Raw genomic sequence first — 17126 nt, forward strand, 5'->3', positions numbered from 1 at the left:
CTAAACTGTTGAGTGGCATTCTACACCCTGCTGGTAACACTGTGATCTTCAGAGATTAATAGAGTGTATAAAAACCTAAATCTAAGATGGATATGAAAAAGTAGTATAATTTTCCTTTGAACATAAGTAAAATAGCAATAATAATTTGATGTTATTTTAAATTACCGGTTAGTTGTGGCATCTGGCTAATGATACTGTGCAGAATACATTGCAGTAATGTGGAAGTTCAGGAGCTGATTAAACCAGAGAAGTCTAAACCCAGCAGAAGCTCTTCCCTATTTACTCAGTTATAGACCAAACCCTCTCTTCACACGTTTGTGTAGGAGCTCTTAGAAGTCTGAAAACATTATCACATTGCCATAAGAGTAACTCCAACAGTCTCAAGTCTTTATTTCAGAGCCACTGATGTTTTTATTCTCCAAAAAAGTCCTCATGCAAAGTGTTACACAGCTGTCATACTTAGCAGAGCTTGATGGAAATGACACAGTGAAGAGAACCCTCCAACACTGTTCAGCAGAGTTGATTTTAGCACTGTGGAGTAGCAGCAGACTGGTCTTTGAAATAGCAATCTCATTTCAATTTTAAATGTATTATTGTATCTTGCTTGTGATAGTATCACTGCACTATTGTAGTGTTGCTGAGCGATCTTGAGAGAGCAGCTGGAAAGGTTTTCTGGAATGGGAGGTTGTGACTCTGCAGACCCTTTTTGCTCTGTCCCAGGACTGCGATGAGTAGTGGGGAAGTTGGGTATGTTGTCACTGGGGGCTTTCCTACAATGCCAGTCCTTGGAATGGGCTCCAAGTGGAAATCAGCTTTGGGTTGACTATTCAGAAATTTTGTGAGTGCTAGTATTTATTGGTTAAAAGTGACTAAACGTGCATGAGTTTGTTGGAAATGCCTCTCTGTTTGCTGCTGTTAGTGCATTAGTGACGTAATGGGATTTTTATTATTTTAGTTGAACAGTGGAAATTTGTGGGTTTTTTTTTCTTTTTTCCACTAGATGGCCCAAGCATGCTTCCAAGTACTCCATGAGAACTGAAACATAATTAATTTCTCTTTTAACTGAAGTAAAAACTACATTGTGAGGCATATACCAACCTGTGTGATGCTTTGTGCTTGTTTAAAATACAAACACCTTATAGCAACCAAGACAGTGTTGGTTAATGTAAGGAATATGTGGTAATGAAAGGTTATTTTTTTCCTTGATTAGAACATTTTTTTATCAAGTGTAGTATAAAGCTATTTAGTTTTGCATTGAGCAGAGAACTGGATCATTGATTGTGCTCCACAGTAATTCAGGGAGTTCAGGGAGGCTCTTGAAAAGGTGTTGATCTGAAGTTGGTCCCTAACATCTCCTGGGGAGTGAGACTGGTATTTTGCAGGCCACCATAATTTATTTTTTTTTGGGGGGAGTGGCTTGAGTTTTGCTGCAGAGGGTTTTCATAACAGCTTTGCAGTTCATTTCAGTGTATAGATGTGGGCAGTGGGTTCTGAATAGGGTGTTAAATGTACAGACTAATTTAATTCAGTTTAACAGACATCAAGTATAACTTGTTATCATGAGTGTCTTTTTGGTTAGTGGAGGAAGATGAATATATACTGAAGTCAGCTCTTCTATGAGGGTGGTTGGACACTGAAATGAAGCTAAAGAAGTGGTAGGATGTTCATAGAGAGACATTCAAAACTCAGCAGGACTGAGCCCTGGGCCAGCTCTGACTGGGATATTGAACTACGTGACCTTGAAAGGTCTACTTCAGCCTTAATTATTCAGCAGTTCCAAATAAGATTTTATTAGTTCCTTTGTCCAACTGCTGTTTAAACCAAAAATAAATGGAAAATGGATAGCTGTCTTTCTGAGCTAGTTGTAACCTCAGTATTTTGCATTATCCGGCTTTCCTTTGCTTCTGAGGGCCTTGATGTGGTGGTATTAGACCACCAGAAAAAGGATGTTTGTCTGTGAGCATACTTTTCCTCCTTAACTTGCAAGCCCCACTGGGAAAAAAAAGCCATTTAAAGGGAGTGCTGTACTCCTTAATTTCATTGCTGCACTTGCCAAGTGCCATTTCTTGCCTTATGTTTGGTATTATTACTTCTAGTGTCTCTTTTTAAAAGGTATGACAGATTTTCTCTTATTCCATTTCTTAGGATCTTTCCTAGATTTTCTCTTTTGCTCTTTTTCTTTATGGAAAAGAGACAGTTGTTGTCCCTTCCTCTGCATCTGACTATATTCCTTTTTTCCTTCCTTTTCCCATTGTTAGTATTTGTCCTGTCCTGCCACCTTCCTGCTTCTCTTCCCTTTTCTGGCTGGAGACAAATCAATGTGTTCACATGTACCAGAAGGATGGACTTAATGGAGTATTTTGGTGGCAGGCATATTGCTGCCTGTAGTCAGTTCTGTAGACAGAGGTAATCTGCTCTAGTTCACAGCCCTGCTGATATGTGTTCAGTACTGCATTTGCAGTATTTTGGTCTCCTTTCTAGTTTCTTCCAATGTCAACAGCTTTCAGTTTATTGAGCAATGTGCCAGTTGAGCCAGGTACAGAGAAATTTCTAAAGATACTGTTTTTGTGATAGACTTGTATGTTAATGGATTTCTTTCCTGGACTGATATACTCTTCACTTTGTGTAGGACATTGTCTGCATGGCCTCACAACTGCTGTTATTAGTAATACAGGCTTAAATTTGTTTGTGACTGGAAATAAAACTGATAAAAACAATTCCATTTTTAGCATCCTGGTAGTGTAAAACATAGCTATAGGTGTACCAAAATGTTAGTAGTAGTATTTTTTTGTTAGTAGCATAAGTTATGGTTTAGTTCAAATTTTTTTACCAAACAAATTTAATAGCAAGTACAAAATGGTGCAAGTTTAAAAAGTTGTGTTTCTAGCACATCTTTGATGCAACAGAAACAGGTGTAATTTGTCTACATATATTATTGCAAGTATTATATGGAACCTTGGTGTAAAAGGTACCAATCAAGGTTAGCCAATCATGATGTGAAGGTTTTTCAGCTAGTATCTCAGTCATGTCTCAAAACTTTTTACTTCACATGTTTTTAGTAACTGTAGACAGTTAAAGCAGAAGGTAATATTTGTTTTCTGGCAAAGGTTTTATTTAATGTATCTGTTGTATAATATGCTTATTGTGTCATTTTGCATCTGGGGGTACAGAAATTAGGGTGAACAAAAATAGTGATGGACAAGATGTTAGAAAGGTGTTGTATTTCATACCTATCTCAGTGCATTTACATAGCGGTACCTCCTAAATACATGTAGGCATTTTGGATAAGTGTATATAGTGCCCTTGGATGCATGATGTAGCAGCCATGATGTAGAACCATTTGAAAGCTGGACAAAGCTGCAGAAGGCTGCAGTATCAGGTGAGAGCTTTGAAACCACCTTCTGCTATAAGAAATGTTCATCCAGTTCAATTTAAATTTTGTTTAGCTTTACAGCTACAGTTGTTGTAGCATTGTCATACCAAAATCTTCACACCCATATTGAGTTCTGTTTGACTGGCAAAAGTAATTCTAACATCAGACTGCTTATTGCAATCAATAAAGTTTGTTCTCATGGCTAAAATAACCAACTCCAGTTTCTGAACTTCTCAGAGTAGTTCAGAAATAATAATTGAAAAAAAAAAGAAGATAACATGTATGTATTTAAAATATTGTTAATTGTTATTATTTTGTCTTTATATTCCTTTATGTTCTTCACTAGATGTCACTAGTAGATTTGGGAAAGAAACTTTTAGAAGCTGCACGAGCAGGTCAAGATGATGAAGTTCGCATTTTGATGGCAAACGGAGCACCTTTTACCACAGACTGGGTAATGAAAACTTGCAGTGGAGAAAGTAAATCATCTTACTCTCCTCACCTGAAGAAAGAAATACTACTCTTACAATTTAGGATTTATATTACAGTTCTTCTTGGAATTCTGCATTCACATAATATAATGTCTAATTCAAAATTAAACTTGCCTGTTTCTTCATATGACCTCTTACTCATTTTAGTAACAGACTGTAAATGAACTCATTCTGGTGACTGTCAGGATGAATTTTGGAATGGTTAATGGGAAAAAGCAGTAATCATCCTCCTAGTTACTGTGTTTATACACTTAGTATAGTAAGAGGTCTGAATTATGAAAACAGTCCTAACCACCTAATATGTGCAGCTGAGAGTTCCCTGATATACGGGTACTGAGTTGTCTTTTGGAGATGCTGATTTTTGAGTAGCTTGTAGAGACAGGTCAGGTACCCAAAATTCCTAGGGCATTTACAAGCTCTTAAGAGCCTTAATCTGCTTAGTGACCTAACTTCCAAATAAACTCTGTTTTGAGCACAAGTTTGGACTTAATTGATTTCCAGAGGTCCCTGTTGACCAACACTAAAAATGGGGTTAGGCCCCCTTGAAATGTTACATGCCAAAAAGAAAGAAAAAAGAGTAAAAAAAAAAAAAACAAAACCAAATTCCCTCCCCCATTCATATTCTGTAGAAGCCACAACAGCTCCTCTCCTTGAGACTGCAAGGGAAAATGGTTTTGAATTGGCGGCTTGACACCTGGTTTGGTATCTTCAGAGTAAGAAGAAATGCTTTGTTCTGACATCAGTTAGATCTGCATGTTTTGTGTTCCATTACAGTTGGGAACATCTCCACTTCATCTAGCAGCACAGTATGGACATTACTCCACCACGGAAGTGTTGCTGCGAGCAGGGGTGAGTCGGGATGCCAGAACCAAAGTGGACAGAACTCCATTGCATATGGCAGCATCAGAAGGCCATGCCAGCATAGTAGAAGTATTACTTAAGGTACGAAGTGCTGAAACAAGTCTGAAGTGGGGTTGGGGTTATTGCAATGGTTTATGATCAGATACTTGCAATTTGCTTTTAGTCATGAAACCAGTATTAAAATTACATGAATAGTTAAACTGTGTGCATTGAGAGCTTTGTTTTCCAGTTGAATTGAAATCTATTTTACATTAAAATCATCATGATTTCAGGTGAATTATTTACTGCTGTTTCAAGTAAAGATGTGCTTTAAGGAATCTGTAATCCTTTTGAGGTAGATAATGTATTTGGTAGATAGATTGGATTACTTTTAATAAATATGTAAATGTAAGATATCAGGGCATTCCTCATGGAGAAGAACAATTTAGGGCTTCATTCTGTGACCAGCATTACTTAATTTAGATGTTTCTAATGACATAATTTATGCCATGATCTTGTTTGTAGCATGGTGCTGATGTCAATGCCAAGGACATGCTCAAAATGACTGCACTTCACTGGGCTACTGAACATCACCATCAAGAAGTTGTAGAACTCTTGATAAAGTATGGAGCAGATGTTCATGCTCAGAGTAAATTTTGCAAAACGGCATTAGATATTGCAGTAGACAATGGAAATGAAGACATTGCAGAAATATTACAGGTAACTTTTAATTCCTCATGTTAAGGGACTTACAGCAAAGTACTTGATTACACATTTTAAACTAAGCTTTTCCTGTAGCACCTGTGACACCATATATTGTTAATGCCACACTCCAGTCTAGTTCATTACATGAAATGAGATTAATGTTAGTAAACATTACTTGGTCAAAGAATATTTTCACCACCTACAAAGTCAAGGATAAATATTTTTTATTTTTTTAAATTTGAGTGATGTAATACACAGAGGTAGGTGGAGTCCTTACAACTGAGGTGTAAAAAAATAAGCCCCTTCTCTGACAGTCAGTATATTCTGACTATCCCCTAGTATTCAGTTAGCTTCATATATGCATATTAATTTCCTAGTTGGAGTTCAGACAGGACAGAAGAGATGCCAATTTTTCCAGAATTAGAAAAGCTAAGATTGAAATGCTGGAGAATTGATTTTAATAGATAATTCCATGGAAATGTGTGCTCCCTGTTCCATAGTGTTGTTAAAGGCAAATTAAGTGATAAATCTTAAAAGAATGCAAAGCAAATGAAAAATATCATTATGCCACTGTATAAATCTGTAGCCTCCCTATGTCTTTATATGTCTGAACTTCTGGTGTGTTCCTTTAGCCTTCTCCTGATTGCAGAAAGCGTGTAGTAAACAGAAGTTAGTAGTAATTCATAGGAAGACAAAATGACTGCCGCATCCAATTCGGGGCAATTGCAAAGCTGTCAGAGTAGCTTCTCATGACATCTGCCCCAGCAGTCTTGGTTCTTCAGACTTCCTCTTTTAGATAAGTGAGCTGGCATATCTGCAAAAGAGCCTTGTCCTCATTGTTTACATAACTGGTAGGGAGAAGTAGTGGTGTGTTGTTAAACTCTTTGGACTCCAGTAGACTTTCTGTCTTCAGATTTCAACCAAAAGAAAAAGTTCCTTATGTACTTGGAGGTAGGACACAATGTATATGTATTGCATGAGTGTAATGAGGGTGAGCCCCCTTGTTTGTGTGAAGCATGCAAGAATTCTAGCTCTTAGACAAGGTCAACAACTCCTTTATACCTGCAGTTGGAATGACGTTGTTACCTTTGTGTCCCAGATTGCAATGCAGAACCAAATCAACACGAATCCCGAGAGCCCAGACACTGTGACGATACACGCAGCCACACCGCAGTTCATCATCGGACCTGGAGGGGTGGTGAACCTAACAGGTCTGGTATCTTCTGCAAATACCTCCAATAGAACAGGCATTTAGATGCCTAAAGGATAGCTACTGGGATTTTATACTTCCAGTGATTTTCACCATTTAGTGAAAAGATGTGAGGAAAAACAGTGGTAAGACTAGTTACCATATTTCTCATCAGTGTTTTTTGTGTGCTGTAAATATGTATATACCTAAAACAACAATCTTCACAGACATAAATTATCAGAAGTTCTATTTGCTTAACAAACTTCACTTTAGAATAGCACTTCTTCAGAATGCTGCTGAAAATGGAGTGTGTGCTAGAAGTTTCAGTACAATAAAAATAGAAAAAGGGACTTTGCTAGTTTTAAATTTTTCAGCTAATTTTTTTTTCATCCTTCTAGATGAAACAGGAGTGTCTGCTGTACAGTTTGGAAATTCATCAACATCAGTATTAGCTACGTTGGCAGCTTTAGCAGAAGCATCAGCTCCACTGTCTAATTCTTCAGAAACGCCAGGTTAGCAAGCTAAGTCATTTAGACTAATTGAATAAATTTAAAGTACATAACTTCAAGTTTCCTTCAGCACGTGAAGTACTGCAGTAAATAGTGATGTTATGGGTATAGATAAGGAAGGAGAGCAAGGAAGGAGTAGTGACCATATTTATGGGGCTATTTTTTTCCTTTTATATAGAATAGCTTCTTTTTAGACAAAATCTTCCCTTTTCTTTCAAAGTTTGAAGAAGTTCTAGCAATGTTTCCTTCCAGAACTAAAACCCAACACTGAGTTTGACACTGAAAGATCAGAGCTATTTGGACTTTTTTGTGACAGTGGTCTTTCTTACTGCTGAGCCTATACTTGGAAGCCAAATCAAGTTTAATACAACACCACTTATTCATGTAGGAGTTGCTGTTCTGATTTCCTGAATAAACACTCTGTGAATATTTAAGCAGTGTTATAGGACAGTAATCTCTAAACATAAAGATCTTCAGAAGACAATGTCTGCAATCATTATTTCAACTACAGAGTGATTTTTCTGTGTATGTTATATTGTAATTAACTTAAAAGATGAAAGCTTCCAAGTTTCATCTACCTTCTATCATCTTGAACATCACAACACAGTCTATAGGGTTTTAATTTCATCTCTGTAGATAGAGAACACTCTAATGTCTGTTATTTAAATCAAAGGCTTTGCTTTTACCCTGAAAAATTGAAAATAAAATACTGTTGGATGGTAGCACAATACTCCATTTGCAGCATACAGTGCAAGCTGGGGTATGTGCTGTAGTTCTGAATGCAGGCTTTCCTTGTCCTACCTGGATTTGTGGAAGTGATACAGAACTGTGAGAGTTCACTGTTTTATACTCATTGAATCATGAATATGAAGTAGCTAAGCTGGAATTTTTCACTTTTACCTGTAAAATTATATACATACAAGGTTTGTTTTACTTCTTAAGCTTTGTCTTTCTTTTTCAAAGTTGTAAAAGTGTCAGTTCTGCAGAAATTTTCCTTTAGTCTTGTTGAATACTTTGTGTAAGAAATAAAGTTGTTTGAAGTACTCATGGAGTACAGACAAAACTTAAGATTCTCTAGGGGTCCTTTAATCTGTTAGCATCTTGAAGACCATTTTATTAAGTAGAGAAATCTAAGCTGAGTCCTGACATGCAGTGGCAAGGCATTGGTTGAGAAGTATCTTCAAGGTAGTATTCCAAGTTAATTTTTTTTTTATTCTGCTATTAGTGTAACTTAGTCCAGCTTGTGTACAATGCAGAAGTTCTTTGTATTCTTAAAAGCAGCTGCTGTTCTTGCTGACCTGTTAACACTGACCCCAAAGCATCAATTTTAAGTGGGGTGTATCAATATTATTATATTGCGCAAGGATGGTGTTGCATGTATATGTCAAAATGTGACTGCTTTATGTTGGCCAGATGAAAGACTCTATTTGAAATATAATATATAGTAAAGTATTAATGGAATAAATGTTTTCTCAGCTGTATGAAAATTCATTTGAAATCATAAAAGTTTCATTTATTAGTTAATTCCTTTACTAATCTGTTGCTAGTTGTGGCCACAGAAGAAGTTGTGACTGCAGAATCTGTGGATGGAGCCATTCAACAAGTGGTCAGTTCTGGAGGTCAGCAGGTTATTACCATAGTTACGGATGGCATTCAGCTGGGTAACCTGCATTCCATTCCTACCAGTGGGATAGGGCAACCCATCATTGTGACCATGCCAGATGGGCAGCAAGGTAAGTGCATACCTGTATGATTCCAGCTTGAGGAACTGTTTTAGCTACAGTAATAATAGTAATACTAATAACTTTTTAGGTGCAAATAGCTTGGACCATTTTGTGTACATATATGAGTTCTTATATTAGAGAAGGCTCGGACACAAGCCTCTGCAGTTCAGTGGGTTAACATGTCAGCTGAGCCTCTGCTTTAGGAGAGAGAATAGAAGAGTTACTGAACTATGGAGGAGACATGGGACATTTAAGAGAAAAGTGTTAGCTACTTGCTTTGCCTTCAGTGAGTTTGATTGCAAACTTGTTACAGAAACTAGACAATGGAGTAAAACAAAAACTTTCTTCTAATTCTTACACTATTGCATTGCTGGAAGTACTGTGGGGAGGTGAGGCTTGGATTTAGAAATCTGATGCATTAAGCAATCTGTGTGAGTCCATGGAGTGTCAGTACACTGACACACTGACACTGAAAAATGTCAGGTCTTACATGCTTGAAGTTTTAGAGCAACACTGACAGAACCAGTGAAACCAGAGTGACACAAATTCTTTTGGGCCATATGTAGTTTGTAGAAGCTGATAGTGTGATAAATACTTTTTTGTGATGTGTATGCTTTGGGTGGTTTCTTTTAAAGATCCCCTGGCACTATTGAGATAAAAATAATCCCTTCTCTGGTTTCTTCATGAGGATTCCCAGTGTGAAGCTCGAAGAGTTGTACACAGGAGGAAAATTATTTGGTTCACAGCCTGCCTGATCTAGTACACCTTGTTATCATTATAGGTGAATGGCTGTAGATAGCAACTGAGGTGACAGTTGTTTCTTATTCATGGCTAATAACTACTGGATTTTTAGACTAGTTTATGTGTATTAAAACAAAAGCAAGGTTTGTATTTAGTGTTTAGTCAAGAAATATTATATAAATGGTCTGCTACATAAGTTAGAGTTGACAGGCTGGTGACTCTGCTGCAGTTCTCTGTCATGTCTGTTTACTCTGTGAAAAATGCCAGTGATATTCCAGAGCTAATTACTGTAGGCTTCAATAATGAGGAATTTTAAAGTTCTTAAGTAGCATACAAGCAACTAAAGTTTTTAGTAGATTTTCACTGAGTTTATTGTGCACTTTTTTATATAGATGTGTTTTCACAAGCAAAAGTATCTGCATTCTTTACTGTTAATAAAATTACTTAAATAATACGAGTTTTATGTAGTGCAAATATTGTTCAAAGTAAATGTATTTACACATACAAATACATTTTCAGTGTTAACAGTTCCAGCAACAGACATTGCTGAAGAAACTGTAATAAGTGAAGAACCACCAGTGAAGAGACAGTGCATTGAGATTGTTGAAAATCGTGTGGAGTCTGCAGAAATAGAAGTAAGGAGTATATTACGTGATCTGTGTTGAACAGTGTTCAGGACTGAGTATCTGGTTATGGTTTTTGTATTGATCAGGAGATTAATTTCCATGTTACCACAGAATGAAGTGCGTGAATAATTTAATTTGTTCAGTCTCTCCTGTAACTGAAATTCATCTTTTACAAAGTTGTTGTAAAAAGAAAATAGGAGGGCTGTTTGTTTGATCCTGTGATCATGTAAAAGTGACACTTGTTCAGGTATATGAGAACATTTTTTTTGTTTTTCTTGAAGATCCTAGCTGGTTTTTAAAACTGGGTGCTGATACGTTATTGAGTGACTTGACTCTTTCTGCCAGGAGTGAATGAGAGCACTGTACCCTCATCTTTCTGTTACAGCCACATGCTCTGATTGTGAGATCATTTTTAGCAATGTTTCCTTTCCATTCATGGTATCTAGATAACTGTTGATGGAAGTGTGAAACAGTAAGATTCTGTGTTTGTTAACTTTTATCTGTGTGGTGTCCTCCGCCTTTTTTTTTAATTCTGAAGAAGCAGTTTATTATTACACAACTTTGCACCATCCATTTTTTTTAAACTCTACTGCAAAAGACCTAAAGATGTTGAGAGCTCTTTCCTTTTTATATGATAAATGAATGTAGTTGTTCAGTTTAAAATTGTAGCTTTTTTTATACTAGCGACAAAAGGTCAACCATTTCATTCCTTTTCTTGTTACTTCTAACTGTGCTGACCAGTTTTGGTCAAAAGTTTATGAAAATTGCTGTCTGCTTTGACTAGACTGTAACTTCTCATTTTGTCAACTCCATGATATTTATCAAAGGTTGTATTCTCCAACTTCTGTTTATATTATCAAATTGTGCCTAATTGAATACTTTTTGTTGTACAGTATGTGCTTTATGTTATCCATGTCCAATAACAATAATTACCACCTCTCATCATTGACTTTCCGTGTCCCTGAGTTATTGCATCAAATACTTTTGGCCTTTGCAGCTTTGTGGTCATTACAGATTATCCTGACAGTTGAAATTTTCTTGCTGCATTTTTTTAAATGTATGACTGTTACAATAAAAGCATTTCTTTTGTTCACACTTTAAAAAATCTGCCTGAATTATTAATAAAGGAAATTACATTTCCTTAAGTATTTTAGTAATTCTGTAAATTAATTATTAAAAAATCCAGATTGGTTAGGGGATAAATTTACCTGTTCTTAATTACAGATAATTGGTATAAAAATACCAAGAATTCTTTTAAGGGGATTACTAGTTTTATTTATATATGTGAAACACATTTCTCAAATATTGAAAGAAGTTGATTTAGATGAGTTTTTTGGTCTGTTACTTTTAAGTGGAAGTTTTGATGACTTTCTTGTGCCTGCCTGTACAACTGGAAATGCACACGCAAACCTCTGCCTCTGTGTGAAGGCCAGTTGTCTTTAAGGGCCTTGTTGTGGTTCACAGGAGTATGGTACTACCTTACTTTAGTAGCAGTGGATACTGTTACTAAAGAAGTGCACACCAAGTTGGTTCACTTCAAATTTCTTCATTACAGAGAGTGGTAGATACTTAAATTTGGAGTGGGACCCTTCCCCTCATTAAAATATTTTAAAATATTTTACAATGTGGAAATACAGAAAACACTTGTTTGTTTTCTTTGCCTCGCTCTAATTCATTCCTTTATTTTATTATAAAGGTTGATTCAAGGCTTAATGCTTTTTGTTCTCCTGTTTTAAGTTCATTGTGTGTGAACAGTTTACTGTAGTTTGAAAGTTTTTGTAGCTGAAAATCCTCCCATCATGTGAGGTGACAACCTTTCCTGTGAAAGTACTGTGGAACAACTAAAGCTGTAGTGGTGTTTTTAAATTTTCTATTCTGGGTCTGTTAAGCTAAAACATTTCAGCTCATTTTGTAGATTGACAGCACTTTTCCTAAGCAATTTGATATTTTAAGCATGGCATGGCAGCAAAAAAACCCTGTCACACTGATACTCTGTTTTTCATTTTCATGCATAATTCATTAACACATAATGATCTTTATTTTCATTCTTTAATTTGACTGTTTCTCCCATGTTCCATGTTTGAAAGGTGACATGCATTAGAACCAGGAAAATAATTTGATTATACTAAAAAATAATCATAATTGTAAACTAATTACATTCATAGATTCATATCCTGTGTCTTTGTGTTGTTTAAAAGAGTGGTTGGTTATTTTAGTTATTGGTGTTCCTGTTGTCAATGAAAAGTTACATGTATGAAGAAAATTCCCTGGTAAAATGGAAGATTTCTTTAGAGCACTGAGCATCCTGTAATTTGTTTTTTATCTGGGTAGGTGATGCAGAAGGACTCCAGATCTCTAGAACACATCTGGTTGTGTTCTAAAGAATGTCCCAAGAACATTTTCTGGGTTTGATTAAATTGGTAGATGAGATAATGTCCTCTCTATTCTAGATGTCAAAGTCAGAGAACCAGTTTTGACCACTGAGTTCACAGTAGATATGTGTTGCTCCTCTAGAAGTATTGGATTCTTTCCACTGCCTAGTCACACAGAGTAGTTGGCTTCATCTCCTGAACTCATTCTGTTTGTTTGGACTGTGACAGTCTAAAAACTACACCTGTTAGCTGCTGGGCTAACCCATGTGCTTTGAATTGCTAGTCTTTCTAGTAGATACTGGTTTTATCTTCTGGCCCTGCCTTGGAGACTTGGGTTTTTTCCATTTTTTTTTTTTTTACAGTTTCCTTAATGTGCTGTGCTGCTTTTGGGTAGGCAGCTCTAGTTCTCTCTTCTGTGGGAAATACTCTTAAAATGTTCAAGAACCTCCCACCCTCAAAATGTTTGCAGTGTGCACACTCCACAGCAGTGATTCCATCCCCAAATGTTTGCAGTGTGTACACTCTACAGCAGTGATTCCATCCCTGAATGTTTGCACACATTCCATAGCAGGGATAGCCCCTTACTGTTTGTAGTGCACCACAGGACTTCTTGCCAGTGAACTACCAAGGTCCTTATTTCTGCTCAGGACAGCAGATAGAGCAGCTTTGCTTCTTGACAGTATTAGGTTTTTGATGATTTTTATGAGACCAGTTCATGGGATTGATAATGCCCAGCTCAGTACATCTCAGCCTTCAAAAAGGAAAGACTCCTTTCCCTGTATGGAGGGATCAACTGTTTTGACCAACTCCCTGGGAATTGTAGCTCTGTTCACCAAGGCTTTAATCTGTGAAGCTGTTTTACATAAGCTGTTGGTCCCCTCATACTACAGAGAGAACTTTAGCTGAGCTGGTGCTGGGGGATCATTGGTGTGTTTCAGATCCTCTGAGGTGCAGGCTCAGCTGTTTATTTTTCATCTGCCAGGCTAGTTGCTACATGGGCTGACCATCCTTAAAGTTGCCTTAAAAGCAGAATCCAATTTTTCATAGGTGGAAGCCTAACTTTTTAAATAAGTAAGCAAAATCAGATGAGCTCTCATTTTACTAGCATATGCTCCAAATGAAGCAAACCCCCTAGCCTCCAGCTCTTAAAGCCTCTTGGAAAATCAAGTTGCACTTACAGGAGTTTGTTCTGTGTTTCAGCTAGTCTCTTTATAACCTGTTAATATAATCTCCTGTTGTTTTTGCTGTTCAGGTGCTGCTCTTAGCAATGATCTGACCACCTCTGTCATTGTATTTAATCACATTCAGCTGACATGTGACTGCTGAATGTGACAGTGACAAATACTGAGAACAGTATCAAGTAGAAGGGAGGCAGAGTATTTTTGTATTTTTCTGACCACGAAAATAAATGAATGCATCAGAGGAGAAGAATAAGGATGCTCTTAGGGGATTGTGGGGGGCTGAAACTTCTAACAGCTGTTAGAGGTATTAAATGGGAATGTGATATTGAACTGCTTGGATGGGAATATGGTGAAAAGACAACTTGCTTTCACTGGACCTCAGTTTTTTGACAAGTTGTTTCTCTGGGAGATGGCTTGTTTCTCTGGCAACCATCCTTACTGTTCCTACTTAACTACAGTGGAAAGAATTACTTTAAATCCAATACTACCTTACTCATAAAAGTATGATGCACTTCAATGAAATGGTATTTGATTGAATATTTGATCAAAACAAAACTATTTCTCAAGCAAATTGCTTTTTCAATTGGGCTCAGAGCAACATCAGACAAAATGACAGTACCTACATCACTGGAGATGGAAATACGTTCTCCTTAGTTCCTAAGGCAACTTCAGAGGATATGGCATTTCCCATACCATTTTGCTTGGAAACCATTTGATATCCACCCCCAGCAAACTTGTATGAAGGATTGCTGCAGTTACTTAAGAATTTCTTTACTAGCTGCTTTTAAAAGGAAAAAAGCTTATCTGGCTAATTGCCTGTTGATTCATAAAGGTACGGTGTCCTTGGGGATGTAATTAGACCTCTGGATTGCAGAGTATCAGTCCCTGTTTAGAAACAGTTAGGTTTATGCTTTGGTCAGTGGGCAGCTGACACTCTCCAGTGCAGATGGTAACAGCTTGTCATTTTTATTGTCTGATTAGATATACAACAGCAAGGAAAAAGCCTGTTAGATTGAATGATTGGAGATATGTTAATATATTCTGTATTTAATCACCATGCTTCCGCTTTTTTCATTCAGCTCTTTTTTGGTGAAGATTTACATGGTACTTTTGCAGCTCAGTAGACTCGGGCTTACTGTGTCCACACTTCCAGCCCTGTGTGGGGAGTTGTCTCCTTGTTAATTGGGGTCTAATTTGCACAGCAGCATTCATACAAGGTTTGCCCGAGTAAGAACTGAACAGCTTCTCCATGATACCCTTGATAACACTTGAACTGCATATAAAGGAAAAGTATTTGCCATTTTAGCTTGTATTGATACTTATTTGACAAAATATTGCTGGTTCTGTTTCTGATAGGAAAGAGAAACTCTTCAGAAACAGCTGGATGAGGCAAACAGAGAAGCACAAAAGTATCGTCAGCAGCTTCTAAAGAAGGAACAAGAAGCAGAGGCCTATCGGCAGAAGTTAGAGGCAATGAACCGCCTCCAGACTAATAAAGAAGCTGTTTAATAAAAAATGAACCAACTGCAAAGCCTGTTACTTTCAAAAACCTGCAGTACAATCTTGAACTGTACACTTTATAGGTGCAGCCATGGGATTTCATGATAGAGAAGATGCTACAAGTTGATAACTGGACTTAAGCCGTGAGCTCTGATTGATTTCTTGTAACATAAAAACTCTGAATTTAGAAATTGTGAAAAGTATTTAAAATTAAATACTGTAAATAGTTGGTTTTTTTACAGTTTCAAAATGAGTTGATAAATCTTTTTGAAGGGATCCAGAAACATGAAAAGCCAATGTTTTTGTGAAATTTTTGATTTTAGTATGAATCTAACTTCTGAAAAACAGAACAGTTTTAAGGGTGATGTTGATTTAAGCTGACAATTTGAAATTTGATTATGTGACAAAATTAATTAACAGTTATTTCTACATGATATCAGCTCAGCTTCTCTGAATAAGACATTTCCAGGTGGAAATCTTTGTACAGCTTTAAGTAGTTGTCTCAGATTCTCTGAAAACCATTTTTGGTTTTTTTTTTTTATTTTAGGTGGTGAAATTTTTATATTTAATTTCAGATATATCCAAGTAGATTTACATGTATATGAAGCTAATATTTTTTAAACTTTTCAGTTTGTACATATGCTGCATGTTTTTATAATTTCTACACATACATCTTGCATAGGTATTTTTCAGCAAAGATGAGAAAAATCATGAGAAAAATGTTTAGCCTATAGGTCATTTGAAGTAAGCTAGCAGCCAGTTTTACTGTGGATGATATATTTCTTGGAAGAATGTAATTTGTAATTAAGAAGAACAAAAAAGTATCTTAATTTACATATTAAGAGGCAAAATTTGGTAGTGGAGGCATTGAAACTTCACTTTGTGTGTCTTATGATTTTCCTGTACAAACATTTTAAAGTTCAGTAATGAATAGAAAAGAATGTCTCCACTGGAACACAAATACTAGCTATTTTAGAATATCCCTATTGGTCTCCCTCTTCCCCAATAGCCTTGAAATTACTTCAGTGATACATTTTTTTAACGGACTTTTGCATTTTAATTACGCAATTGGACGAGTAATTTTTTTATGTTGTAGTGATGCTCTTCCTAGCCAGCATCATTGTTCCTCACTGTGATACTGTGTGTTTGTGTCTGTGCAGTGATCTATTATGCTTAAAATTTCTATGGCACGTTACATCTTCAGAGCATTGTAAAATCTTTTAAAGAACCCTTACTGCTCTGCCTGAGGCAGGTAAGTGAGTGTTACTGTCTCAATTTTATAACTGGTTTAAGTGCAACATGAGGGATGTTAAATGACTGGCTTGCACCACGTGAACCTGTGGTCACCTGGGAATGGATCTCAGGAGTTCCTGGCTTTAGTCCTGTGCTTAGACTGAGCTGCCTTAAGATTGTTCAGTGCTGTGTTACATTAAATTTTGAACTACTGTGCAGATCCGTTTTTTGTAAGATAAAACTCTTTGTGCTTTGCTTTGTTGTTCCATGTTCACTGCTTTTATGAAATTGTTTATATAAACTTAAGCAAAAAGTCTGGTTTATCTATACTGTACACGGAAGAATTACCCTTAAAACTGTACTCTGGCCTACTTTTTCTATTTTACAATTAAATATCTTTTCCACATATATATAGTGTAGAATTGATTCAGTTGGTTTGTGTGTGAATGAGAAGGTCAAAGCTATTCTGTGTTAGACATCTGGAAAATCATGAAAAAACAGTTTTGGGTATAAAATGGCCTTAAATGGTAGGAGGGAGGAATGGGGAAATAATTGCATTGTACTGTACAAAACTTTTCAAACTGATCAAAATTTGACTTGGATTTATAGATTTGGCAGGTAGGAAAAATTCTAAATATCTTT

The 17126-nt window shown here is 36.5% G+C and overlaps 1 protein-coding gene across 5 annotated transcripts in view; it reads left to right on the forward strand.

Annotated features, from left to right (window-relative positions):
• Positions 1–16892, forward strand: part of GABPB1 (GA binding protein transcription factor subunit beta 1) — a 19900-nt gene extending 3008 nt beyond the window's left edge. For all 5 annotated transcript variants that reach the window (XM_085588796.1, XM_085588798.1, XM_085588799.1 and 2 more), the window contains exons 2-9: positions 3720–3827; positions 4639–4806; positions 5230–5424; positions 6509–6620; positions 6997–7110; positions 8655–8840; positions 10092–10207; positions 15108–16892. In XM_085588796.1, coding sequence (XP_085444922.1) covers positions 3720–3827; positions 4639–4806; positions 5230–5424; positions 6509–6620; positions 6997–7110; positions 8655–8840; positions 10092–10207; positions 15108–15260 — 1152 coding nt within the window. In that variant the 3' untranslated portion in view covers positions 15261–16892. The remainder of the gene's footprint in view (positions 1–3719; positions 3828–4638; positions 4807–5229; positions 5425–6508; positions 6621–6996; positions 7111–8654; positions 8841–10091; positions 10208–15107) is intronic.
• Positions 16893–17126: the final 234 nt, after the last annotated feature.

Source organism: Lonchura striata, chromosome 10, assembly GCF_050655825.1.
Source record: "Lonchura striata isolate lonStrDom1 chromosome 10, ASM5065582v1, whole genome shotgun sequence".
NCBI lineage: Eukaryota > Metazoa > Chordata > Aves > Passeriformes > Estrildidae > Lonchura > Lonchura striata.